Source organism: Phoxinus phoxinus, assembly GCF_949152265.1.
Source record: "Phoxinus phoxinus genome assembly, chromosome: 11".
Taxonomy (NCBI): Eukaryota; Metazoa; Chordata; class Actinopteri; order Cypriniformes; family Leuciscidae; genus Phoxinus; species Phoxinus phoxinus.
Genome location: NC_136886.1, coordinates 215,001 through 242,500, shown reverse-complemented (window position 1 = coordinate 242,500; position 27,500 = coordinate 215,001). Strand labels below are relative to the sequence as shown.

Genomic DNA, 27,500 nt, shown 5'->3' with positions numbered 1-27,500 from the left:
GGATGGATGAGTGTGTGTGTATGGATGGATGGATGAGTGTGTGTGTATGGATGGATGGATGAGTGTGTGTGTATGGATGGATGGATGAGTGTGTGTGTATGGATGGATGGATGAGTGTGTGTGTATGGATGGATGGATGAGTGTGTGTATGGATGGATGGATGAGTGTGTGTATGGATGAGTGTATGGAGAGATGAGCGAATGGAGGGATGAGCGGATGGATGGATGAGTGGATGGAGAGATGAGCGGATGGAGAGATGAGCAGATGGAGAGATGATGCTGATGGATGAGTGGATGGAGAGATGAGTGGATGGAGTGATGAGTGGATGGAGAGATGAGCGGATGGATGGATGAGCGGATGGAGTGATGAGCGGATGGAGTGATGAGCGGATGGAGTGATGAGCGGATGGAGTGATGAGCGGATGGAGTGATGAGCGGATGGAGTGATGAGCGGATGGAGTGATGAGCGGATGGATGAGTGAGTGTATGGATGGATGGATGGATGGATGAGTGAGTGTATGGATGGATGGATGGGTGAGTGTATGGATGGATGGATGAGTGAGTGTATGGATGAGTGGATGGATGGATGGATGAGTGGATGGATGGATGGATGAGTGAGTGTATGGGTGGATGGATGGATGAGTGGATGGATGAGTGGATGGATGGATGGATGGATGGATGAGTGGATGGATGGATGGATGAGTGAGTGAGTGTATGGATGGATGGATGGATGAGTGAGTGTATGGATGGATGGATGAGTGAGTGTATGGATGGATGGATGGATGAGTGAGTGTATGGATGGATGGATGGATGAGTGAGTGTATGGAAGGATGGATGGATGAGTGAGTGTATGGATGGATGGGTGAGTGTATGGATGGATGGATGAGTGAGTGGATGGATGGATGAGTGGATGGATGGATGAGTGGATGGATGGATGGATGAGTGGATGGATGGATGGATGAGTGGATGGATGGATGAGTGAGTGTATGGATGGATGGATGGATGAGTGAGTGTATGGATGGATGGATGAGTGAGTGTATGGATGGATGGATGGATGAGTGAGTGTATGGATGGATGGATGGATGAGTGAGTGTATGGAAGGATGGATGGATGAGAGTGTATGGATGGATGAGTGGATGGATGGATGGATGAGTGTATGGATGGATGGTTGAGTGGATGGATGAGTGTATGGATGGATGGATGGATGGATGGATGGATGGATGAGTGTATGGATGGATGGATGGATGAGTGGATGGATGGATGAGTGTATGAATGGATGGATGGATGAGTGTATGGATGGATGGATGGATGAGTGGATGGATGTGTATGGATGGATGGATGGATGAGTGTATGGAGTGTATAACTCCACACCGTAACGTCACGATAACTCCACACCGAAGGATCACTTGTGTGTGAACTAACCCTTCTATCAAACTCCACGTGGCGATCAATATCTTCATCGTCATAATAATCCTGATCATCATCATCATAATAATCCTGATCATCTTCATCATCATCTTCATCATCATCATCTTCATCATCATCTTCATCATCATCTTCATCAGGTGCTGCACGGCGATGCCTGACGGTCGATTAGTGTGATTATTTCTAATGTTCTGTTACGGACAGTGTTTGAGCTGACCTGTAGACCGTGTGTGTGTGTGTGTGTGAGAGAGAGAGACGTGTGTGTGTGTGGGAGAGAGAGACGTGTGTGTGTGTGTGTATTACGCAGATACGCGGTTTCTTATTTTAACACACTTGTTGCATCTCGTGATCTGAACTGACCCTGTAATGCATTTCCAGATTAATTTTGGTGTCTTCTATCGTCTCAGTGAAGTCTTTGGCTAATCAGTAAACCAGTGTGTCGATGTTCAATGTCTACAGATCACGACACACACACACACACACACACACACGTCTCTCTCTCTCTCACACACACGTCTGTAGAAACGTTCAGATCTTTTCTGCGGTTCATGTTTATGAGGCTTGCATGTTGACAGTCTTGTGTTATGATGAGTTCTGTTATGTATTCCATAATAGAGATGTTACACTTCTGTGTGTGTGTGTGTGTGTGTGTGTGTGTGAGAGAGAGAGAGAGAGAGAGAGAGAGAGAGAGATGTGTGTGTGTGTGTGAGAGAGAGAGAGAGACAGACACGTGTGTGTGTGTGTGTGTGAGAGAGACGTGTGTGTGTGTGTGTGAGAGAGAGACGTGTGTGTGTGAGAGAGAGAGAGATAGAGAGAGAGAGACAGACGTGTGTGTGTGTGTGTGTGAGAGAGAGAGAGACGTGTGTGTGTGTGTGTGTGAGAGAGAGAGAGAGAGACAGACGTGTGTGTGTGTGTGTGTGTGAGAGAGAGAGAGAGAGAGAGAGAGAGACACAGAGACAGACGTGTGTGTGTGTGTGTGTGTGTGTGTGTGTGTGTGTGTGTGTGTGAGAGAGAGACAGACGTGTGTGTGTGTGTGTGTGTGTGTGTGTGTGTGTGAGAGAGAGAGAGAGACACGTGTGTGTGTGTGTGTGTGTCAGGGTTAGAGAATAAAGTAAAACCTTGAGTTTAAAATCGAATGAACGACGTGTGAGCGGATCATGTGAACGCTCTGTCCTCTGGATGAAGGATTCCTCCTGAACTGCAGGTGGCGCTGGTCCACAGATGGAGCGAGAGGAACGTGTGTGAGAGAGAGAGATCTGCAGTGTAGAAGCAGAAGTGTGTGATCTCGGTTAATGACCGCTGCTTCGTGTTGGCTCGTGTGTTTGAGAGATGTTTCTCTCTGAGACGAGTAAAAGAGTGATGACACACACACACACACACACACACACACACACACACACACACACTGCTTCTTCATCATTGTAAACTGCAGGTTTACGTTCATGATGTTTGTCTACATGCTTCTGTTTTGAATCCCCTGTGAGTGTTGAGGTGTGATGAATGATTATATAATAACGGTCTGGTGTGTGTGTGTGTGTTTAGTGTGCAGTGTGACACACACAGCTTTGAGCTCCTGACATCATCCGGGAGTCTCCTGCGTTTCCTCCAGGATCTGTAGTGTGCTATTGCTGATTCTCATGCTTAAGTCCATGGTTTGATATACGGTTTTCCTTCCTGTTGCTCATTGGACGAGCAGACGTTCTCTTCTGTGAGCCGATGAGGCCGTTCCTCCACAGCGCTCGCGATACAGAGAGTTTCTGTGGTGATGACCCTGTGAGGACCCGTGTGTTTGCCACCAGCGGCTCGACCTAGCCTAGCTGAGAGACCGCTGTTAGCCGAGTCCTTGTGCAGGATAAGTGTTTCTGATTGGCCGATGTGTTGGAGGCGGGACTTTATTTTGCCAGGCTGGGCAGATCACCTGATCACAGCGCTCACTTTATCCGTCTTCATTATTTTACGGCCTCGGTTCAACAGTGCTATATAATAATGTACTGGATATGACTGTCAAACAAAGGGTTAGTTTAGCCACTGTTTCAAATAAATACCTTGGATTATGTTTATTTTCTTCTAATTAGGGCTGCACGTTTTCAAGTTTTTCATTAACCGTTAACCGAGGCCATTAGCGGTTAATACTCGGTTAACCCGTAAATGCGTCTCTATAGCACGCAGTGTGTTTATCGTGCAATTTATACACGAAAATGAGTTTTTACGTGCATATGATACTCAGTTTTCGCATTCATTTGATACGCACCTCATTGCGTGTAATACACACGCACCCCACACCACTACTAAACCTACCCTAACCAGCCCATGCGTATCCTATGCACGGAAAAACTAATTTTCGCGTATACACACGATAAACTCACTGCGTGCTATAGAGACGCATTTAGTGTGATCGGGGTGCAGCACCACAGTGTGCGCGCCGCAACCCCGAGATACAGACCCACGAGAAAGGGCTAGTTCATTTTTAACACCTTTAATAACTGGTTGGACCACATTTGAAACTAAATTAATTTATAGAAATAAAACGCAGTGGTAAGGACAGAGCAGTTAAAGTAGGTCACTGACTTTTGCGTTCGCGGGTGTTGGCTGTTGAGATGGTGTTGGCTGTTGAGATGGTACAACAATGAGGTTGTACTTGATGTATATCTAAGCACTGCATTGCAATACTTGCATTTTGCCCCGTCATTCTCGATTTTAAAGTGCTCCCACGCTGTGCTTTTCTTTGCCCGCTTCATATTAGAAAACTGGTCATGACTTCTTGTGGACATTACAAATGTCTGGGAGCGCTCGGGTGGTGCAAAAATGTATTAGAACTAAATTCAATGCACGCCACTTAACCGAGCAAAATTTTCGCTCGGTTACGCAATTTTTAACAGTTAATCGGTTAACCATGGACACCCCTACTTCTAATAGTGTTGAAAAATAAGCAGATCTAGCAGCTTTTAAAGCCTCTCTGTAAGCAATCGAGCTCTCCTTCCATGAGATGCGAGATACCTCTAGTTTTGTTTTCTTCCAGTTGCGCTCCATGTTTCTGGCTGCTTCTCTTAAGGGCCGAGTGTGTGTGTGTGTGAGTGTGCTCGTTGTGCCACGGCTGTGTGTGTGTGTGTGTGTGTGTGAGAGAGTGTGCTCGTTGTGCCACGGCGTTGGACTATGTTCTTTAATCTTCTTTAAGCGCAGCGGAGCAACTGTGTCTAAAGTGCTGGAACAGAGAGAGTTAAAAGTTTCTGTTGCAATATCAAGTTCTTCTAAGCTATCCGGGATGCTGAGATGAAGAAACTGATTAGGAAGATTATTGATAAAGCAATCTTTAGTGGCAGAAGTGATCGGTCTAACATATTTATAACACGGAGTCGGCTTTGCAGCCTTGGCAGAGTTTAAACAGAATCAACATTGATTCCATGTGACAATATTAGTTCTGGAGTCTGATTATACTGAGTAGTTCCTGACACGTGTTGTCTAACTCCAATCGAGTTCAGAATGTCTCTAAATGCCAATCCCAATGTGTCTTCATTATCTACATGGATATTAAAATCACCAACAATTAGGACTGCAGCCAGTAACACTGCTGTCCTTACATTGTTACCATTATTATAATTATTACGTGTATATTAAGTTTATTCACTGGAAGTTCTTTTTTAAATACAAAATTCTTTTACCATTCCTTATTTGTTGTATGTATTGATCAGTGTGAGTAGTGGTAATGTGTGATGTGTCTCACAGGCGGTTCGCTGCTACGAGTCCCTGATCCTGAGAGCGGAAGGGAAGGTGGACCCCGAGCTCTTCTGCCAGCTGGGCCACTTCAGCCTGTTACTCGAGGAGTATCCTAAAGGTGCGCAGTCTCCCGCTCACTAGCACGACCCACACCTGCGGGCCTCACCTCACACACCTGTGCTTCTGGCACGACCCACACCTGCGGGCCTCACCTCACACACCTGTGCTTCTGGCACGACCCACACCTGCGATCCTCACCTCACACACCTGTGCTTCTAGCACGACCCACACCTGCGGGCCTCACCTCACACACCTGTGCTTCTGGCACGACCCACACCTGCGGGCCTCACCTCACACACCTGTGTTTCTAGCACGACCCACACCTGCGAGCCTCACCTCACACACCTGTGCTTCTAGCACGACCCACACCTGCGGGCCTCACCTCACACACCTGTGCTTCTGGCACGACCCACACCTGCGGGCCTCACCTCACACACCTGTGCTTCTGGCACGACCCACACCTGCGGGCCTCACCTCACACACATGTGCTTCTGGCACGACCCACACCTGCGGGCCTCACCTCACACACCTGTGCTTCTGGCACGACCCACACCTGCGGGCCTCACCTCACACACCTGTGCTTCTGGCACGACCCACACCTGCGGGCCTCACCTCACACACCTGTGCTTCTGGCACGACCCACACCTGCGGGCCTCACCTCACACACCTGTGCTTCTAGCACGACCCACACCTGCGAGCCTCACCTCACACACCTGTGCTTCTGGCACGACCCACACCTGCGGGCCTCACCTCACACACCTGTGCTTCTGGCACGACCCACACCTGCGGGCCTCACCTCACACACATGTGCTTCTGGCACGACCCACACCTGCGGGCCTCACCTCACACACATGTGCTTCTGGCACGACCCACACCTGCGGGCCTCACCTCACACACCTGTGCTTCTAGCACAACCCACACCTGCGATCCTCACCTCACACACCTGTGCTTCTAGCACGACCCACACCTGCGATCCTCAGCTCACACACCTGTGCTTCTGGCACGACCCACACCTGCGGGCCTCACCTCACACACCTGTGCTTCTAGCACAACCCACACCTGCGATCCTCACCTCACACACCTGTGCTTCTAGCACAACCCACACCTGCGGGCCTCACCTCACACACCTGTGCTTCTAGCACGACCCACACCTGCGATCCTCAGCTCACACACCTGTGCTTCTGGCACGACCCACACCTGCGGGCCTCACCTCACACACCTGTGCTTCTGGCACGACCCACACCTGCGGGCCTCACCTCACACACCTGTGCTTCTAGCACAACCCACACCTGCGATCCTCACCTCACACACCTGTGCTTCTAGCACAACCCACACCTGCGGGCCTCACCTCACACACCTGTGCTTCTAGCACGACCCACACCTGCGATCCTCAGCTCACACACCTGTGCTTCTGGCACGACCCACACCTGCGGGCCTCACCTCACACACCTGTGCTTCTAGCACAACCCACACCTGCGATCCTCACCTCACACACCTGTGCTTCTGGCACGACCCACACCTGCGGGCCTCACCTCACACACCTGTGTTTCTAGCACGACCCACACCTGCGAGCCTCACCTCACACACCTGTGCTTCTGGCACGACCCACACCTGCGGGCCTCACCTCACACACCTGTGCTTCTAGCACAACCCACACCTGCGATCCTCACCTCACACACCTGTGTTTCTAGCACGACCCACACCTGCGATCCTCACCTCACACACCTGTGCTTCTGGCACGACCCACACCTGCGGGCCTCACCTCACACACCTGTGTTTCTAGCACGACCCACACCTGCGAGCCTCACCTCACACACCTGTGCTTCTGGCACGACCCACACCTGCGGGCCTCACCTCACACACCTGTGCTTCTGGCACGACCCACACCTGCGAGCCTCACCTCACACACCTGTGCTTCTGGCACGACCCACACCTGCGGGCCTCACCTCACACACCTGTGCTTCTGGCACGACCCACACCTGCGAGCCTCACCTCACACACCTGTGTTTCTAGCACGACCCACACCTGCGATCCTCACCTCACACACCTGTGCTTCTGTGCTGGCCTCACCTCACACACATGTGCTTCTAGCACGACCCACACCTGCGATCCTCACCTCACACACCTGTGTTTCTAGCACGACCCACACCTGCGGGCCTCACCTCACACACCTGTGCTTCTGGCACGACCCACACCTGCGAGCCTCACCTCACACACCTGTGCTTCTAGCACGACCCACACCTGCGAGCCTCACCTCACACACCTGTGTTTCTAGCACGACCCACACCTGCGAGCCTCACCTCACACACCTGTGCTTCTAGCACGACCCACACCTGCGAGCCTCACCTCACACACCTGTGCTTCTAGCACGACCCACACCTGCGAGCCTCACCTCACACACCTGTGCTTCTGGCACGACCCACACCTGCGAGCCTCACCTCACACACCTGTGCTTCTGGCACGACCCACACCTGCGAGCCTCACCTCACACACCTGTGCTTCTGGCATGACCCACACCTGCGGGCCTCACCTCACACACCTGTGTTTCTAGCACGACCCACACCTGCGAGCCTCACCTCACACACCTGTGCTTCTGGCACGACCCACACCTGCGGGCCTCACCTCACACCCCTGTGCTTCTGGCACGACCCACACCTGCGAGCCTCACCTCACACACCTGTGCTTCTGGCACGACCCACACCTGCGGGCCTCACCTCACACCCCTGTGCTTCTGGCACGACCCACACCTGCGAGCCTCACCTCACACACCTGTGCTTCTGGCACGACCCACACCTGCGGGCCTCACCTCACACCCCTGTGCTTCTGGCACGACCCACACCTGCGGGCCTCACCTCACACCCCTGTGCTTCTGGCACGACCCACACCTGCAGGCCTCACCTCACACACATGTGCTTCTAGCATGACCCACACCTGCGGGCCTCACCTCACACACCTGTGCTTCTGGCACGACCCACACCTGCGAGCCTCACCTCACACACCTGTGCTTCTGGCACGACCCACACCTGCGGGCCTCACCTCACACACCTGTGCTTCTGTGCTGGCCTCACCTCACACACCTGTGCTTCTGGCACGACCCACACCTGCGAGCCTCACCTCACACACCTGTGCTTCTGGCACGACCCACACCTGCGGGCCTCACCTCACACACCTGTGTTTCTGTGTTGCAGCATTATCAGCCTACCAGCGCTACTACAGTTTACAATCAGACTACTGGAAGGTAATATTATTATTATTAGTTAATTATTACTGGAAGGTGAGCAGACACCGGATGAGTTAAGACATCAGCGTTCCTTGAGTGTTTGTGTGTCTGCGCATGTGTGTGTTGTGTGAGTGTTTGTGTGTGTGTGTGTGTGTTGTGTGAGTGTTTGTGTGTCTGCGCGTGTGTGTTGTCTGAGTGTTTGTGTTTGTGTGTGTGTGTGTGTGTGTGTGTGTGTGTGTGTGTGTGTGTTGTGTGAGTGTTTGTGTGTGTGCGTTTGATTATAGCACATTGTAAGCGTGTGTGTTTGTGTGACTGTGTTTGGTTGAGTGTGTGTTTGTTTGTGTTTGGGTGATTGTGTGTATCTTTGTGATAGTGTGTGTCTTTGTGTTAGTGTGTGCGTAAGTGTGTGTGTTGATTGACAGTTGTAGTGAAATCTTCCTGTGTGGTTTTGATCGTGTTCGAGGGGGTGCTCTGACTGATCAGGATTTGGTTGCATGTAGTTTTTTTTCTGATGACTCTTGCTTAACTGAACACACTCTCCTCTCGCTCTAGAACTGTATAATGACAGCACTATCCTCTCGCTCTAGAACTGTATAATGACAGCACTATCCTCTTGCTCTAGAACTGTATAATGACAGCACTATCCTCTTGCTCTAGAACTGTATAATGACAGCACACTCTCCTCTTGCTCTAGAACTGTATAATGAATGCACTCTCCTCTTGCTCTAGAACTGTATAATGACAGCACTATCCTCTTGCTCTAGAACTGTATAATGACAGCACTATCCTCTTGCTCTAGAACTGTATAATGACAGCACTCTCCTCTCGCTCTAGAACTGTATAATGACAGCACTATCCTCTTGCTCTAGAACTGTATAATGACAGCACACTCTCCTCTCGCTCTAGAACTGTATAATGACAGCACTATCCTCTTGCTCTAGAACTGTATAATGACAGCACTCTCCTCTTGCTCTAGAACTGTATAATGACAGCACTCTCCTCTCGCTCTAGAACTGTATAATGACAGCACTCTCCTCTTGCTCTAGAACTGTATAATGACAGCACTCTCCTCTCGCTCTAGAACTGTATAATGACAGCACTCTCCTCTCGCTCTAGAACTGTATAATGACAGCACACTCCTCTCGCTCTAGAACTGTATAATGACAGCACACTCCTCTCGCTCTAGAACTGTATAATGACAGCACTCTCCTCTCGCTCTAGAACTGTATAATGACAGCACACTCCTCTCGCTCTAGAACTGTATAATGACAGCACACTCTCCTCTCGCTCTAGAACTGTATAATGACAGCACACTCCTCTCGCTCTAGAACTGTATAATGACAGCACTCTCCTCTCGCTCTAGAACTGTATAATGACAGCACTCTCCTCTCGCTCTAGAACTGTATAATGACAGCACTCTCCTCTCGCTCTAGAACTGTATAATGACAGCACTCTCCTCTCGCTCTAGAACTGTATAATGACAGCACTCTCCTCTCGCTCTAGAACTGTATAATGACAGCACTATCCTCTTGCTCTAGAACTGTATAATGACAGCACTCTCCTCTTGCTCTAGAACTGTATAATGACAGCACTCTCCTCTCGCTCTAGAACTGTATAATGACAGCACTATCCTCTCGCTCTAGAACTGTATAATGACAGCACTATCCTCTTGCTCTAGAATGACAGCACTATCCTCTTGCTCTAGAACTGTATAATGACAGCACTCTCCTCTCGCTCTAGAACTGTATAATGACAGCACTCTCCTCTCGCTCTAGAACTGTATAATGACAGCACTCTCCTCTCGCTCTAGAACTGTATAATGACAGCACTCTCCTCTCGCTCTAGAACTGTATAATGACAGCACTATCCTCTCGCTCTAGAACTGTATAATGACAGCACACTCTCCTCTTGCTCTAGAACTGTATAATGACAGCACACTCTCCTCTCGCTCTAGAACTGTATAATGACAGCACTCTCCTCTCGCTCTAGAACTGTATAATGACAGCACTCTCCTCTTGCTCTAGAACTGTATAATGACAGCACTCTCCTCTCGCTCTAGAACTGTATAATGACAGCACTCTCCTCTCGCTCTAGAACTGTATAATGACAGCACACTCCTCTCGCTCTAGAACTGTATAATGACAGCACACTCCTCTCGCTCTAGAACTGTATAATGACAGCACTCTCCTCTCGCTCTAGAACTGTATAATGACAGCACACTCTCCTCTCGCTCTAGAACTGTATAATGACAGCACTCTCCTCTCGCTCTAGAACTGTATAATGACAGCACTATCCTCTCGCTCTAGAACTGTATAATGACAGCACACTCTCCTCTTGCTCTAGAACTGTATAATGACAGCACTATCCTCTTGCTCTAGAACTGTATAATGACAGCACTCTCCTCTCGCTCTAGAACTGTATAATGACAGCACACTCCTCTCGCTCTAGAACTGTATAATGACAGCACACTCCTCTCGCTCTAGAACTGTATAATGACAGCACTCTCCTCTCGCTCTAGAACTGTATAATGACAGCACACTCTTCTTCTCTCTAGAACGCTGCCTTTCTGTACGGCCTCGGGATGGTTTACTTCCATTACAACGCATTTCAGTGGTGAGTATCTTCACATCGACACGTCAGGAGTGTGAACGCAACATGTTAAATTGGCATTTTGGACGCCATGTGACGTGAATGACATCAGATGCATCGTTTCCATGGTGATGTTCAGGTCATGTGGGCTGAATCTGGGAGATCACGTTTACTTCCATGTTAATCTGCATGCGATGACGGGTTTGGCTGCCGCCAGTAGATTTAGTCTTATTTAATGTATCGTTTGTTGCCTCAGTCACATGTTGACATGACGTGTGTGTGTGTGTGTGTGCGTGTGCGTGTGCGTGTGCGTGCGTGTGTGTGTGTGCGTGCGCTCTCAGGGCGATCAAGGCGTTTCAGGAGGTGCTGTACATCGACCCCGGCTTCTCTCGAGCTAAAGAGATTCACCTGCGTCTCGGCCTGATGTTCAAAGTCAACACGGACTACGAGTCGAGCTTAAAGGTAGGACACGCAGTGGGGTGGACACACACTTAGTTTATGTGTGGTAGTTTCTCGTTCTTTTTCCTCAGCAGTGTTCGTGAACTTCTGTGATTTACATGAAAACATAGACAGGCTGAAACTCATGTGACGTGATCTCTGACATGTCAATCAGTGTTGACGGCTTCTGAATTAGATTTGGACCGTTTCTGTCTGTCATTTATTTATGTGATATTCTATTGTGTTCGTATGTAATGCCCTGTTTGCCGGCGCTCCATTAGTGAGGTCTGGGAGTGACAGGTGTGTTTGTCCCTGTGTGTCCGCAGCACTTTCAGCTGGCGCTCATCGACTCCAGTCACTGCACTTTGTCTAAAGCTGAGAGTAAGTTCCTTCAGTCTCCATCACACACACTTCTGAGCGCACACACACTGATTACAGATTCATTAGGAGACTTTAGGACGAGTGTGACGGATGTTTAGTGCTGATCAAACCTCTATTAGGACCTATTATGCAGGTCTCTGTGAAGCCCCGCCTTCTGAAAAGTACACTGTGCTCTGATTGGTCGGCTGGAGCAGTGTGTTGCGATTGGTCGAGCGTTTTTAGTGTGTTTGGGATATGTCCCGCCCCTTACCATAACACTCTCTCTCTCTCTCTCTCTCTCTCTCTCTCTCTCTCTCTCTCTCTCTCTCTCTCTCTCTCTCTCTCTCTCTCTCTCTCTCTCTCTCTCTCTCCCTCCCTCACACACTCGCTCTCTTCCTCACACACACTCGCTCTCACATGCGCACACATGCACTCTCTTACACACACACACACACACTCTCTCTCGCTATCACACACACATGTACACTCTCTCACACACACACTCTTTCTCTCGCTCGCACACTCTCTCTCTCTCGCTCACACACACACACACACTCTCTCGCTATCACACACACATGCACACTCTCTCACACACACACACACTTTCTCTCACACACACGCACGCACACACATGCACACTCTCTCTCACACACACACACACACACTCTCTCTCACACACACACACACACACACACTCTCTCTCACACACACACACACACACTCTCTCTCACACACACACACACACACTCTCTCTCACACACACACACACACACTCTCTCGCTATCACACACACGCACACTCTCTCACACACACACACACACACACACTCTCTCGCTATCACACACACATGCACACTCTCTCTCACACACACACACACACAGTTTCTCTCTCTCTCACACACACACACGCACGCACACACATGCACTTTCTTCCTGCGGTTCTGAATTTGCTGCTGATTCTTGTCTTTGTGTGTTTGTGTTTGTAGTTCAGTTCCACATCGCGCATCTATACGAGATTCAGGTGAGTCCCAGTTACACCTCCATCTACCCTAACCGCACACACACTAACTCTGCCGTGATGCATGAGGTCATGTTCGCACTTTCTGAACTGAAATTGGGTTGGTGTTGCTATAGCAACAGGAGAGAGGGGTTGCCGGGGTGTTGCTATGGCTGCCCTCCGCCCCGAGCGCTCACTGCAGGATCACATGACAGTAGAGATTGGTGTTGTAGCGCTCAGAACCCATGTGATCAGTGACTCTGCTTGTGTGACAGAAGAGGTATCGCACCGCTAAAGAGGCGTACGAGAGTCTCCTGCTGACCGAGGCTTTACCTGTGCAGGTGAAGGCCGCCACCTTACAGCAGCTGGGTAAGAACTCGCCTCGTCGAGTCTCCTTTTTCTTCTCTTTTTTTGTACATGTGCTTATTTATTTTATTATTTTATATATATATAGAATAATATATATATGTTCTGTTCAGAAACAGAACAACAGCGCGCCACACACACTTGTCGCCACACACACTTGTCGCCGCACACACTTGTTTTTGGTTTGCGATGCGATCCGGCCAAAGAGTGGACGAGAAGCGCAGCGCCGAGCCGTGTCTAGAAGAACTCGTATCGCACATCGGACGCACACTTTCTCAGTTAGTGGCCAGCAATAAACACGCCGGTGTGTGTGCACTCATAGAGAATAATGTGTTCGAATGTTAATTACGCCACGCGTCTCGTCCGGTGTGCGACGCCCTTTAACGTTACGCTTTGAGTGGATGAATGATGAGCGCGAGACGCGGAAATAGATGCCAATAAGATTCTGAATGGAAAGTTTACTTTTAAAAACTTGCCAAATGGTTTAGTTGACAAGACCACAGTGATCTGTGTGCGGGAGCGTCGAGCGGGAGCAGGAGCGTCGAGCGGGAGCGTCGAGCGTCGAACGGGAGCGTCGAGCGGGAGCGTCGAGCGGGAGCGTCGAGCGGGAGCGTCGAGCGGGAGCGTCGAGCGGGAGCGTCGAGCGGGAGCGTCGAGCGGGAGCGTCGAGCGGGAGCGTCGAGCGGGAGCGGGGAGCGTCGAGCGGGAGCGTCGAGCGGGAGCGTCGAGCGGGAGCGTCGAGCGGGAGCGTCGAGCGGGAGCGTCGAGCGGGAGCGTCGAGCGGGAGCGTCGAGCGGGAGCGTCGAGCGGGAGCGGGGAGCGGTAGTGGGGAGCGTCGAGCGGGAGCGGGGAGCGTCGAGCGGGAGCGGGGAGCGTCGAGCGGGAGCAGGAGCGTCGAGCGGGAGCAGGAGCGTCGAGCGGGAGCGGGAGCAGGAGCGTCGAGCGGGAGCGGGGAGCGTCGAGCGGGAGCAGGAGCGTCGAGCGGGAGCGGGGAGCGTCGAGCGGGAGCGGGAGCGTCGAGCGGGAGCGTCGAGCGGGAGCGTCGAGCGGGAGCGTCGAGCGGGAGCGGGGAGCGTCGAGCGGGAGCGTCGAGCGGGAGCGTCGAGCGGGAGCGTCGAGCGGGAGCGTCGAGCGGGAGCGTCGAGCGGGAGCGTCGAGCGGGAGCAGGAGCGGCGAGCGGGAGCAGTGAAGCGCGGGTTTCGGCGCAGAGGCTATTTCTGCAGCTCACACTCAATTAAAGTGAAAGCACACTTTTGATGGACAAAATAAATGGTTTCACACAAAAAGTGCCCAAAATGCACAGAATTTGCATGTCTAGTGTGTTTTAACAGGAACTGGAGTAGCTGTGTCAGAAAAGAAAATTAAGTATATTTAATAGATATTAAAATATTTATAGAAAATTGAATAAATAATGAAGTAAAATACAGTATATGTACTTTCAGTGGTGTGTGTGTGTGCTTGTGCATCAATCTTAAAATTTTTTAAGTTGGGTATAGATAAAATAAAAAATTACAATAATTTAGTGTTTTTGAATTTCATTACAATTAGGGCATGTGGTTAATAATAATTTGACTTTTTTTTTTTTTTCACTCACACACACACACACATACACACACTCTCACACACACTCACATACACACACACTCACTCACTCACTCACTCACTCACACACTCACTCACTTACACACACACACACACACACAGGCTGGATGCATCATACAGTCGAGCTGCTGGGGGATAAAGCTAATAAGGACAGCTACGCTATCCAGTGTCTCCAGAAATCCCTGGAAGCCGATCCGAACTCTGGCCAGTCCTGGTATTTCCTCGGCAGGTCAGTCACATGACGTGAACACACACGTGAAGCGAGCGTTTGCTGATGTGCGGGGGTTTAGCGTATGTATGTGTGTGTGTGTGTGTGTGTGTGTGTGTGCTCTGTGCAGGTGCTACTCCAGTATCGGGAAGGTCCAGGACGCCTTCATCTCGTACAGACAGTCCATTGATAAGTCTGAGGCCAGCGCAGACACGTGGTGCTCGATCGGGTGCGTATCCGCAGAGCCGCTTCGTCACGATGATGTGTGCTGACTCCGCACTGCTCGCTTCTCATGCCACGCTCTAGAGCGGGATCTTCTGCACTATAGCGGTCTGTAGCCGCAGGTCATGTGACGCGCGAGCCTCGGCCTGAAGCGCTCCGCTGCAGCTCTGCTTGGGTTATGAAGACTGCGCTGTTGTGTTGTGTTGTTAGGGATGCACGATATGTCGTATCAGCCGATAAGATAATGTGTCTGATAAAAGCCGATACTGCATGATTTCCGGCAGCCGAGACTCTTCCGGTGCGCACTGTTCAACAGGACAGTATATCGGCCAATATATCGGTTGTCGGCTTTCAAATATAAAGAATTATCGTATCGGCCAAAATGTCGGTATCGGTGCGTCCCTGACGGGCTATGCTTCCGTTATTCATTGTCCAATGGAAATATGCATAAACGACATGTTTCCTGGCTCGTAATAATCTCACTTGCAGTTGTTCTGCTTTGTTGCGTATATATCTGATTATTCTTGTGTGTGTGTCCATCTTATTCCCCATGATGCTTTGCGTGAATTATGGGTGTGACTTCCGTTAAGCTGTAATCAGTGAAAGGCTTGCGCTATGAACACAATAATACGTTTTTTTTTACTGGGTACAATGAGATATTGTTCCACTCGCCTTTCAACCATCGAACATTAAATGGAAATGTAAAGGCATCAACAAGAAGCTTCAACAGACCATAATAACCCCAGAAGCTCGACTCCTTCCACAGCGACAGCGGACGGGTTAAACATCCCTGTAATGATGCATATCTGTAGTATGTGATGCACGTTGCCTTAGGCAAAAGTGTTCCGTAACTTTAGCGTTGCGTGATACTATTTCAAAGTGATATCCTTCATTTTGACAGATTATAAACTGTATTGACACGTGAAAACAAACCTGGAAAGAGACGCGAGAGATTCTTCATGCATTCCAGTGAATTATTAATGAGATATATCGTAAATTAAATCTGAAAACTGTCGGATCAGCTTTATTTGTAGGGCAACCTTATGTGACCCTGGACCACAGAACCAGTCACATGGGTCAATTTTTTGAAATTGAGATTTAGGACAATATTTGGCCAAGTTACAACTATTGAAAATCTGGAATCTGAGGTGCAAAAAAAATCTAAACATTGAGAAAATCTCCTTTAAAGTTGTGCATTTATGTTCACGATTGTGCTGCATTCACTCACAAATATACATGTGTTATATATTTACGGCAGGACATTTACTAAATATCTTCATGGATCATGATCTTTACTTAAAGCTACACTGTGTAACTTTTTTTGTTTATTCTTAGCTAAAAACACGTAGTTCTTTAAAAAAAATATATGTGCTCATTAATGTATATTTACTTCGTTCAAGTAATAAAGTATTCTCGTGAGTGTATAATATGCCATTGAAAATACATACGGGTGAGGGGTTCGAATGTCGGTCGCCATGTTGCCCCTCCATCTTGAAAGTATATTAGCCAAAGAGGGACATACCCATTAATTCAAGCTTCGCCTTTCGCGTCTCCGCAATTCACTGACACCGGCCCAGTTTTTATTTTTTCCTTTCCCTCTCCCTCTCCCTCCGTCACATCAGCTGATCTCTGCTCATGGAGAAAATGATATAGCCTACAATGTAAACGTTTCCTTACGCTAGTGGTGTTGTACAATATACAGAATAACGATAGCACTGATAAAAGTTACTTTACTAAGATTAGCTTGCATTCGTCTGGGACTGATAGCTGATGTCAGCAATGAAATTGTAAAAAAATAAACGAAAACATAAAACTATTATTCATTTTACATAGATGTCATAACCTATATGTTAACTGACAAATTAAATTACTGCAAATTATAATAGTTTTCTAAAGTAACCTCATCACTTGAAGGAACACTCATGGACGAGGTCGAACTGGAAGCCATGTTAATCTTGGACTACATTGGCCACCGTAGGAGTTAAAACGAAATCGGAATTGAGAGGAACAGAAACTAATATTCACTGGATGGTCATATACCTTTTCACCGCTAGATGGGGGTAAAAATCACACAGTGTAGCTTTAATATCCTCATGATTTTTGGCATAAAAGTAAAATCTATAATGTTGAGCCGTACACTGTACAGTTGGCTGTTGCCACAGATATACCCGCGCGGCTCCAGACTGGTGTAGTTATCCAGGGTCACGTGTGATTCTAAATGATTCTTTTCAGTCTTTTTTGAATGAAAGTTCCCCAAACCGGAAGTGCCACCCATAATTCAAAACTCAGGTCATGAATACTGTGTGAGGATGTGTTTGAGGTAATTAACCTGCTAGCGTGTGCTCGTAGCGTGCTGTATCAGCAGCAGAATCAGCCCATGGACGCGCTGCAGGCGTACATCTGCGCGGTGCAGCTGGACCACAGCCACGCCGCCGCCTGGATGGATCTGGGCACGCTCTACGAGTCCTGCAACCAGCCGCAGGACGCCATCAAGTGCTACGTCAACGCCACGCGCAGCAAAGCCTGCAGCAACACCGCGGCGCTAGCGGCGCGCATCAAGTACCTGCAGGTGAGAGCCAATCAGAGCGAGTCTGTGTGGGGATCAGTACATGTTGCATTTGTTGTGAATATGTTCAGTTAATTTGTGTCAGATTTCTTTCACCTTCATTCTTCGTTTGTGTGCGTGAGTCCAGTGATCATTGCAGCTAGAGATACTCTGACTGATTCAGCTGAGGCCCTCTCGAACTAGCCTAAACTAGCCTGAACTAGCCTCTCTGCTTGAACTGTTCCGCCGCTCGTCCTCAGATGGCTGTTTTCATGTCTTTTTCACGCGTTTTCGTCCTAGGCTCAGTTCTGTAACCTCCAACACAATAGTCTACAGAGTAAAAGTAAAATGCTTCCTAGTATTGAGGAAGCCTGGAGCCTCCCAATCCCAGCAGAGCTAACGTCCCGACAGGGTGTCCAGAGCACAGGCCAGCAGGTGAGACCAGATAGACACACACCCTGAGAACCGCCCCTCACACACACACACGCACACACACACACGCACGCACGCGGCTCATCCGGTGGAACCACGCTCCTGCTCGCCGCATCATGTTCACAGTAACTGTTGGAACTGCACAAATTATATATCTATATTGTGAGTATTTGGGGAATCCAGCGGCTAATTCCTACATTTCCAGAAAGTTTGACAGCGAGTCGATCAGTAGCGTGGTTTCAGTACGTGAGCTTCAGTAGTGCAGCTCTACACACACATCTGGGTCAGAAATGAGTTTTATGCTACAAGTGTGTGATCAGGGTCTTCCGCATCGAGGAGCTCTTCAGCGCTGCTAGCACTATCGGGCAGTTCCCGGATGCCGGCGTGTTCGCACCGCAGGAACTAGGACCGGTTTTAGTTCTAGAAACTCTTTTGGAGGAACTCACTGACTCCTCCTTCAACCGTTAGTTAGTTCTCTGGGAACCGTTAGTTCTCTGGGAACCGTTAGTTCTCTGGAAACCGTTAGTTAGTTCTCTGGGAACCGTTAGTTAGTTCTCTGGGAACCGTTAGTTAGTTCTCTGGGAACCGTTAGTTAGTTCTCTGGGAACCGTTAGTTAGTTCTCTGGGAACCGTTAGTTAGTTCTCTGGGAACCGTTAGTTAGTTCTCTGGGAACCGTTAGTTAGTTCTCTGGGAACCGTTAGTTAGTTCTCTGGGAACTGTTAGTTAGTTCTCTGGGAACCGTTAGTTAGTTCTCTGGGAACCGTTAGTTAGTTCTGGGGAACCGTTAGTTAGTTCTGGGGAACCGTTAGTTAGTTCTGGGGAACCGTTAGTTAGTTCTCGGGGAACCGTTAGTTCTCGGGGAAACGTTAGTTAGTTCTCAGGGAACCGTTAGTAAGTCCTCTGGGAACCGTTAGTTAGTCCTCTGGGAACCGTTAGTTAGTCCTCTGGGAACCGTTAGTTAGTCCTCTGGGAACCGTTAGTTAGTCCTCTGGGAACCGTTAGTTAGTTCTCTGGGAACCGTTAGTTAGTCCTCTGGGAACCGTTAGTTAGTCCTCTGGGAACCGTTAGTTAGTCCTCTGGGAACCGTTAGTTCTCTGGGAACCGTTAGTTAGTCCTCTGGGAACCGTTAGTTAGTCCTCTGGGAACCGTTAGTTAGTCCTCTGGGAACCGTTAGTTAGTTCTCTGGGAACCGTTAGTTAGTCCTCTGGGAACCGTTAGTTAGTCCTCTGGGAACCGTTAGTTAGTCCTCTGGGAACCGTTAGTTAGTTCTCTGGGAACCGTTAGTTAGTCCTCTGGGAACCGTTAGTTAGTCCTCTGGGAACCGTTAGTTAGTCCTCTGGGAACCGTTAGTTCTCTGGGAACCGTTAGTTAGTCCTCTGGGAACCGTTAGTTAGTCCTCTGGGAACCGTTAGTCCTCTGGGAACCGTTAGTTAGTTCTCTGGGAACCGTTAGTTCTCTGGGAACCGTTAGTTAGTCCTCTGGGAACCGTTAGTTAGTCCTCTGGGAACCGTTAGTTAGTCCTCTGGGAACCGTTAGTTAGTCCTCTGGGAACCGTTAGTTAGTCCTCTGGGAACCGTTAGTTAGTCCTCTGGGAACCGTTAGTTAGTTCTCTGGGAACCGTTAGTTAGTCCTCTGGGAACCGTTAGTTAGTCCTCTGGGAACCGTTAGTTAGTCCTCTGGGAACCGTTAGTTAGTTCTCTGGGAACCGTTAGTTAGTCCTCTGGGAACCGTTAGTTAGTCCTCTGGGAACCGTTAGTTAGTCCTCTGGGAACCGTTAGTTCTCTGGGAACCGTTAGTTAGTCCTCTGGGAACCGTTAGTTAGTCCTCTGGGAACCGTTAGTCCTCTGGGAACCGTTAGTTAGTTCTCTGGGAACCGTTAGTTAGTTCTCAGGGAAACGCTAGTTCTGGTGGCCGGTGCCTGTAACGGAGGTCCTGGAGCTGTCCGGTGCGAAAGCCCCTAATGTGCCGTTTTTCACCCAGAGTTGTGTTTGTGATGTAGTCATTAGTCCTGCAGTCGTTGTTCCTCTAGTGTTGCAGTTCCACAACAAACACTGACGCAGTCCGGCTGGAGTAGTTCATAGTCGAGTGTGTGTGCGCGCGCGCGTGTGTGTGTGTGTTCATGACAGTACAATGAGACGTGTTTTTCTCTCTCATTGATACTGATGCATAATAAGTGTTTTATATTATTATTTTTTGCATCTTTTCTCTGTTGTTGTTTTGGTGTGGGGGGTGGGGGGGACACAATCAGACGTCTGTAAATGTGCTTTAGCTGCAGCTCTACATCAGGACCGTCAGCACCTGTCTGTTTTATTAATTCCGTTTCAATTCTGAGTCAATATGGCCACTCTTAGATCTGGTAAAAAGAAAAGTGGCTTATAGAGTTATTTCTCAAAACATATATGAGAATGTGACTTAGAGAAGAGGCTCTCGCTGAGGAACAGAAGATCTTCAAAATGTTATGGTGCATGTAAAATGCATATAATCTGCCATCGCTATAAAAATGATTTAAAAGCTTTGTCAAATATTTTAAGGAATTTAATCACAGAATTTGAGTTTCCAGGCGTGAAGCGAGGCCGTGTCTCAGCGCTGGATGTAATGGCCTGTGTTATTGAAGCGATGCGCTGAGTGCAGTTTAGTCCAGTTATAACAAACCATGTTTGGTCAAAATCACTCCTAAGTGTTTCTGATACTGTAGAACAACAACAATATGGTTCTTTAAACGGGGTTTAAAAGGATTTGTTTACCGTTTTATCTTTGTGGCGACTGAATCTATATCTCATCCAATTCTGACAAGATAAACCTCCAGAAAGACCTTAAAGGGAAAGTTCACCCAAACATTAGCCCATGATTTACTCGCCCTCAAGTCATCCTCGGGGTTTATGACATTCTTCTCTCAGACGAACGCAATCAGAGTTACATTAAAAATGTCCTGGCAAAAGTCCACAATAAAAGCATCCATTCATGATAAAAGTGACCACTTTTATGATGGACGGATGCACTTTTATGATGGACGGATGCACTTTTATGATGGATGGATGCACTTTTATGATGGACAGATGCACTTTTATGATGGACAGATGCACTTTTATGATGGATAGATGCACTTTTATGATGGATAGATGCACTTTTATCATGGACAGATGCACTTTTATGATGGATGGATGCACTTTTATGATGGATGGATGCACTTTTATGATGGACAGATGCACTTTTATGATGGACAGATGCACTTTTATGATGGATAGATGCACTTTTATGATGGATAGATGCACTTTTATGATGGATAGATGCACTTTTATCATGGACAGATGCACTTTTATGATGGATGGATGCACTTTTATGATGGATGGATGCACTTTTATGATGGATGGATGCACTTTTATGATGGACAGATGCACTTTTATGATGGATAGATGCACTTTTATCATGGACAGATGCACTTTTATGATGGACAGATGCACTTTTATCATGGACAGATGCACTTTTATGATGGACAGATGCACTTTTATGATGGACGGATGCACTTTTATCATGGACAGATGCACTTTTATGATGGACAGATGCACTTTTATGATGGACAGATGCACTTTTATGATGGATAGATGCACTTTTATGATGGACAGATGCACTTTTATGATGGATAGATGCACTTTTATGATGGACGGATGCACTTTTATGATGGATAGATGCACTTTTATGATGGATAGATGCACTTTTATGATGGATAGATGCACTTTTATCATGGACAGATGCACTTTTATGATGGACAGATGCACTTTTATGATGGATAGATGCACTTTTATGATGGACAGATGCACTTTTATGATGGATAGATGCACTTTTATGATGGACGGATGCACTTTTATGATGGACGATGATGGACAGATGCACTTTTATGATGGACAGATGCACTTTTATGATGGACAGATGCACTTTTATGATGGACGGATGCACTTATGATGGATGGATGCACTTTTATGATGGACGGATGCACTTTTATGATGGACAGATGCACTTTTATGATGGACAGATGCACTTTTATGATGGACAGATGCACTTTTATGATGGACAGATGCACTTTTATGATGGACGGATGCACTTTTATGATGGACGGATGCACTTTTATGATGGACGGATGCACTTTTATGATGGACAGATGCACTTTTATGATGGACAGATGCACTTTTATGATGGACGGATGCACTTATGATGGATGGATGCACTTTTATGATGGACAGATGCACTTTTATGATGGACGGATGCACTTTTATGATGGATGGATGCACTTTTATGATGGACAGATGCACTTTTATGATGGACAGATGCACTTTTATGATGGACGGATGCACTTATGATGGATGGATGCACTTTTATGATGGACAGATGCACTTTTATGATGGACAGATGCACTTTTATGATAGACAGATGCACTTTTATGATAGACAGATGCACTTTTATGATGGACAGATGCACTTTTATGATGGACGGATGCACTTTTATGATGGACGGATGCACTTTTATGATGGACAGATGCACTTTTATGATGGACAGATGCACTTTTATGATGGATAGATGCACTTTTATGATGGACAGATGCACTTTGATGGACAGATGCACTTTTATGATGGATAGATGCACTTTTATGATGGATAGATGCACTTTTATGGACTTCAAAACAGAAACTACCATTATAAAGCTTGGAAGAGCCAGGACATTTTTTAATGTAACTCCTATTGTGTTCGTCTGAGAGAAGGATGACTTGAGGGCGAGTAAATCATGGGCTAATTTTTGGATGAACTTTCCCTTCAACAATGCTGCTGGTCAAGAGGACACACAGTATGCGAGGCTCACGCTGTAATCCTGATTTACTCGTTCCCTCGGAGAGGCTTCTCTCTGCTGTAGTCGGCCCACTCGCAGCTCCTTTCCTCCCGATTCCTCTCGATCTGCCTATTGTGGAGGAATATTGATCGACGACTTGTACATGTGTTGAATGAGCGAATCCAAAGTTTCAGACTGTCAGAAGTGTTGAGTCTCTGTGTCTCCTGACGTGTGTGTGTTCTCCCTCAGGCGTGTAAACCCGGGGCGTCGGGTTCGGCTCAGTCTCTGCCGGCCCACGTGAGTCCACTGGATGACGATCAGTCCAGTCCTGCCAAGAGGAAGAGAACCAGCAGCCCGGCCAAGGTTTGTGCTCGGCTCTTCCGGTCATGTGACTGCAATAATGGCAGGGGTAATTACAGGGTTCGTACACGGTGCTTGAAGTACTTGAATTTGACTTCTTGAAATTTAAGTCCTGGAAAACCCTTACAAACAGCCATTTTTATGAAGCCCTTGATAAGTGCTTGAATTATTGAAAGACAATATAAAGGAAATATATTTTTTATTTTATCGATATTAGAGATGCACCGATTACAATTTTCTAGGCCGATTCCGATTTTTCATTGAGTTTGACCTGCCGATTCAGATTTTTTCTAACCACTTTACAGCACACACAAATATTTATTTTCTATATTATTTTTTAAAAATAAAATATGATTGTAGTCCTTGAAAAAAACAGAAAGTAGGTCTTAAAGTCCTGGAATTAGCTTTGACAGTATCTGTGCGAAGCCTGATCTCTCCTGTGTTCTCAGAGCTCCTCAGAGTCTTGGACCAACAGTACAGCACCGCCAGCGACCCCGAACTGGTACCTGTCTCCCCAGAAGCTGCAGGTGTGTGTGTGTGTGTGTGTGTGTGTGTGTGTGCCAGGCCTCGTGCTGAGCTGTCCTGCGGTCGAGCGCTGTGACCCGGTGTGAGCGGCAGATCTTTTCCTCTGTGTATGGATGCACCGCTATGAACATTTTGGCCAATACCGATAACTGATAATTCTTTATATTTGAAAGCTGATAACCGATATATTGGCCGATAAATCTAAATACAAATTTTTATATCATTTCTGAGAGCCTGATTACAAACACAAAAGTCTCAGCATTAAAGGCCATGACTTTAATTGTAACACAATTATAATGATGTACTCATTATAATTTGATGTAGCCTTTATGACAGACTTGCATTGCACTTCAAGTGATTCCAATCATATTTCAAGCAATTTAAAACCATCATGTTGAACAGTGATGCGTGTTGAACAACCGATAACGCTAACATTAAAAATGATGATACCGATATGGTGCATCAGTTTTGTGACCTACATCCGATTATAACGATTATCAAAAAAGAACAAATGTAGGGTGGGACTTGGCTCTGCACATTGGTTGTTGATTGGATGTTGAGATGTGGGCGTGGCACTAGTACTGGAAGATCGTTACAACAGTCTGATTAAACATTAAAAGCTCAAAAAATAGTTTTTAAATGAAACGTTAGGATGACACAACATGCACGTAGAAAATATTTTTAATTGGGTATATATAAAATTGGGTAAATTTACATTTCATACTAGCTTAAACTTTCTTAGGGAATAAGAAGGGATTGGCTGGTTCAGGTGTGTGATCAGATCTGGACTGGGAACAGGATTGGGCTCCACTGGTTTAGACGGTGTTAGTTGGCCTGTGAGCTGCTACTTCCATGCTGTTGATTTCACATGTGACGTCCCTCACTATTAATCACTGATGAATGTCTGTGCTGCGCTTACTCCCCGTTCACTGAATGTCTCTTCCTCCCAGTTGCTGGAACAGTTGCGAGCCAACCGTGCGAGCCTGAAGCCTGTTCAGATGCAGATGCTGGATCAGTTGGAGGCTCAGCTGTCAGCCATGCACCTGCACCAGCAACAGGTGCGTCACAACCAGCAACAGGTGCGCATAAGTCGACAGCATTGCTGAGTATTTTCTCCTTAAAACTGCAGTGAACCAAAGACAGTCTCAAAAACACGGTTTGAAATCGCTGGTGTTTCTGACGTCACAAACTACCTTGTAACCAATCAGATCAACGTGTGATCGTCAACCAGTGGATCTCTGAGCTGAGTGAGTGGAGGCGGGGCTCATTTGCATATTCATAGAACAGCGCATACTAAATGAGGCAAGGGTGTCGAGTTACTGATATTTTAAGGCATGAAGAATTTTTTCATGCCTTTTTCAAGGAAAAAATGCTTAAATATGTCATTTTGGTGATGAAAGATGAGTTTTAAGGGATAAAGTGATTGACTACAGCGGGACTAAGACTGTTGTGACACTGTAGCCGCTCTTCCACCGTCGGGTCGAACTCTTCTAAGAACAGTTCCAGTAAATTTCCACTTTGGTCACTCTGTTACACACCGTTCTGAACCCGGTGGAGTGTGCGTGGAGTTAATCATAAAATTAAAATAAATTTTTGATCATCCTCCACAATGGTCGCTATTTACATCTCGTATAACTCTTGCATGATGCATTTGTACAGTGGATCAAAAAAGTAGATCAAAGTTGTCCTAAGATAAGAACGTGTATTGTTAATAATTCATGTTTAACTTTGATGAAAGGTTTTGATCCACTTTAAATGTTGACGACTGTATTGCATTCCATAGAGCTCCGTTATCAGACCACAGTGAAGATAAACCATATCTGGGCCGGATCGGCACGTAATAGACCGGATCGGCCCGACGGTGGAAAAGCGTACTTAAGCGATAATCGTCCCGGTGTGCACGGGCCTTTAGATTGTAATAGGTGTTTGTTTGACTTGCTTAATATTCAGAGTTGATTGTGCCCTTTCCCTGCAGATGAGGCAGAACTCCTCGGGCCCGGTCCGACCCTCTCTCCCCAACGGGCCCTCGGGCGTCCCCTCACTGCCTGCTCACGCTGTTCCCCGAGGCCCGGTCCCCCGCCCGTCCTGCATCGCTCATCCGCTGGCCAACGGGCCGCTGCCTCCCAGTCCCGGCTCCCGCTCCGGCCCACAACCCCCTGCAGTCGGCAATAATCACACGCCGGGGAGCAGAGCGAACGGAGACGTGCCTTACCTGCACCCCAACGCACTACCTCACCGCTGCAGGAGCCCAGGAGACCCGTGGAGGAGCCAGAACCTCAACGCCACTCAGGTCTGAGCGGCTCCTACTCTAGCCTGAAGCCACACCGCTTCTGTAGCGTTAGATTCAACACGTGCTCATGATCCTCCCCATTCTGCATTAGTCGCTCACAGCTCTGGCAACATTAGGAGACATTTATCCAAACATATTTCAGCTTCAACATTTAAAAACCATAAGATGAGAAACTCTAGATTATCTGAACTATGTGCAGAAGCGGGTCAATCATGCCAGCTCTGATCGGCATCTGGTGTGTGCTGCTGTTTTCCTCAATGTGCAACATCATCAGAACTCTTAGCATCTAAACGACCCACATTGTGAACCTGTTATCACATGACTTTGCTTGTTAAAATTGTTACACCCAGCAAAACTTTCTACATCAGTGAGGATCATAAGCAAAACATTTTATTATGCATCTTTTCATTTTGTCGAGTGCGTTCATTCATCGAGAGCACACTTCCAGCATTTCTACAGTTTCTCGGATTGTTCATGCTTGTTGTTTTGACTTTCCTCCTGATTCAGGGGCTTCAGAAGGGTCCAGGTTCGCATTGGGCGGGTCCTAATGGAGACCGGACTCTCTCTTCCAGTGGTTCGGCCGACGGTGGCTCTCACAATCAGGTTGGACATTCCTCTACGACTCCCTCGGAGCCGGCTGTCAATCACCAGTCCTCCTCGTCCTCGTCCTCTTCCTCATCGCTAACGGCTACCTCAGGTGTTCCCCACGGCACCGGCCCGACCAAAGAGAGCAACGGCTCCACTGCCACCCAGCACCACAGTCCCGGGTCCAGGTCCAGGCCCGGCTCTCCGGCACACGATCCGCAGCTCGGGGGGAAGGAGATTCCCGCCGCTAACTCACGGCTAAACCACGTTCACCCCGGCTCCACGCTAACGGCTCCGGGCAGCTCCACCGCCTCCTCGCCCGCCTCCGCCCTGTCCGCATCATCACCGTCACCCGTGGAGCCCTCGGCCAGCCTTAACAAGCCTGGCTCCACCGTCACCGTTAACGGGAGTGGAGGAGGAGCGTGTTCGGAAGACTCTCGAAGCCCGGTGAAGCTGGAGCCGCTAAAGCTAGAGCCGCCGGAGCTGTGCGCTAAAGCACCTCACAGACCCACGCTCTCGTCCTCCACCGTCTCCATTTACCCCACATCCGCTGACGTCCTCAAGGCCTGCAGGTACATCTCGTTTTTATCTGTACACTGATCATAACTAGTCAGGCAGACTTGTCTAATAAGAATCTGAAAAGTATATCTGATTACCCCTTGACTAACTGCTCGTTGGTCAAACTAATTCTTAAAGGGATAGTTCGCCCAAAAATGAAAATGAGCCCATGATTTACTCACCCACA

General features: G+C 47.9%; 1 protein-coding gene across 3 annotated transcripts in view; it reads left to right on the top strand.

Moving 5' to 3' along the window:
• Positions 1-27,500, top strand: part of kdm6al (lysine (K)-specific demethylase 6A, like) — a gene marked incomplete at its 5' end in the record, with an annotated part of 56,268 nt that overhangs the window by 4,684 nt on the left and 24,084 nt on the right. The window contains 16 exons of one of the 3 annotated variants that reach the window (XM_079629017.1): positions 5,148-5,256; positions 8,387-8,436; positions 10,973-11,031; positions 11,349-11,469; positions 11,772-11,826; positions 12,791-12,825; positions 13,077-13,170; positions 14,872-14,998; positions 15,108-15,206; positions 17,549-17,768; positions 18,045-18,179; positions 23,245-23,358; positions 23,805-23,882; positions 24,831-24,938; positions 25,856-26,170; positions 26,678-27,327. In XM_079629017.1, the coding sequence (XP_079485143.1) occupies positions 5,148-5,256; positions 8,387-8,436; positions 10,973-11,031; positions 11,349-11,469; positions 11,772-11,826; positions 12,791-12,825; positions 13,077-13,170; positions 14,872-14,998; positions 15,108-15,206; positions 17,549-17,768; positions 18,045-18,179; positions 23,245-23,358; positions 23,805-23,882; positions 24,831-24,938; positions 25,856-26,170; positions 26,678-27,327 (2,369 nt within the window). Of the gene's footprint in view, positions 1-5,147; positions 5,257-8,386; positions 8,437-10,972; positions 11,032-11,348; positions 11,470-11,771; positions 11,827-12,790; positions 12,826-13,076; positions 13,171-14,871; positions 14,999-15,107; positions 15,207-17,548; positions 17,769-18,044; positions 18,180-23,244; positions 23,359-23,804; positions 23,883-24,830; positions 24,960-25,855; positions 26,171-26,677; positions 27,328-27,500 lie in introns of all 3 variants that reach the window. The other 2 variants (XM_079629016.1, XM_079629018.1) reach the window with 2 other exon arrangements.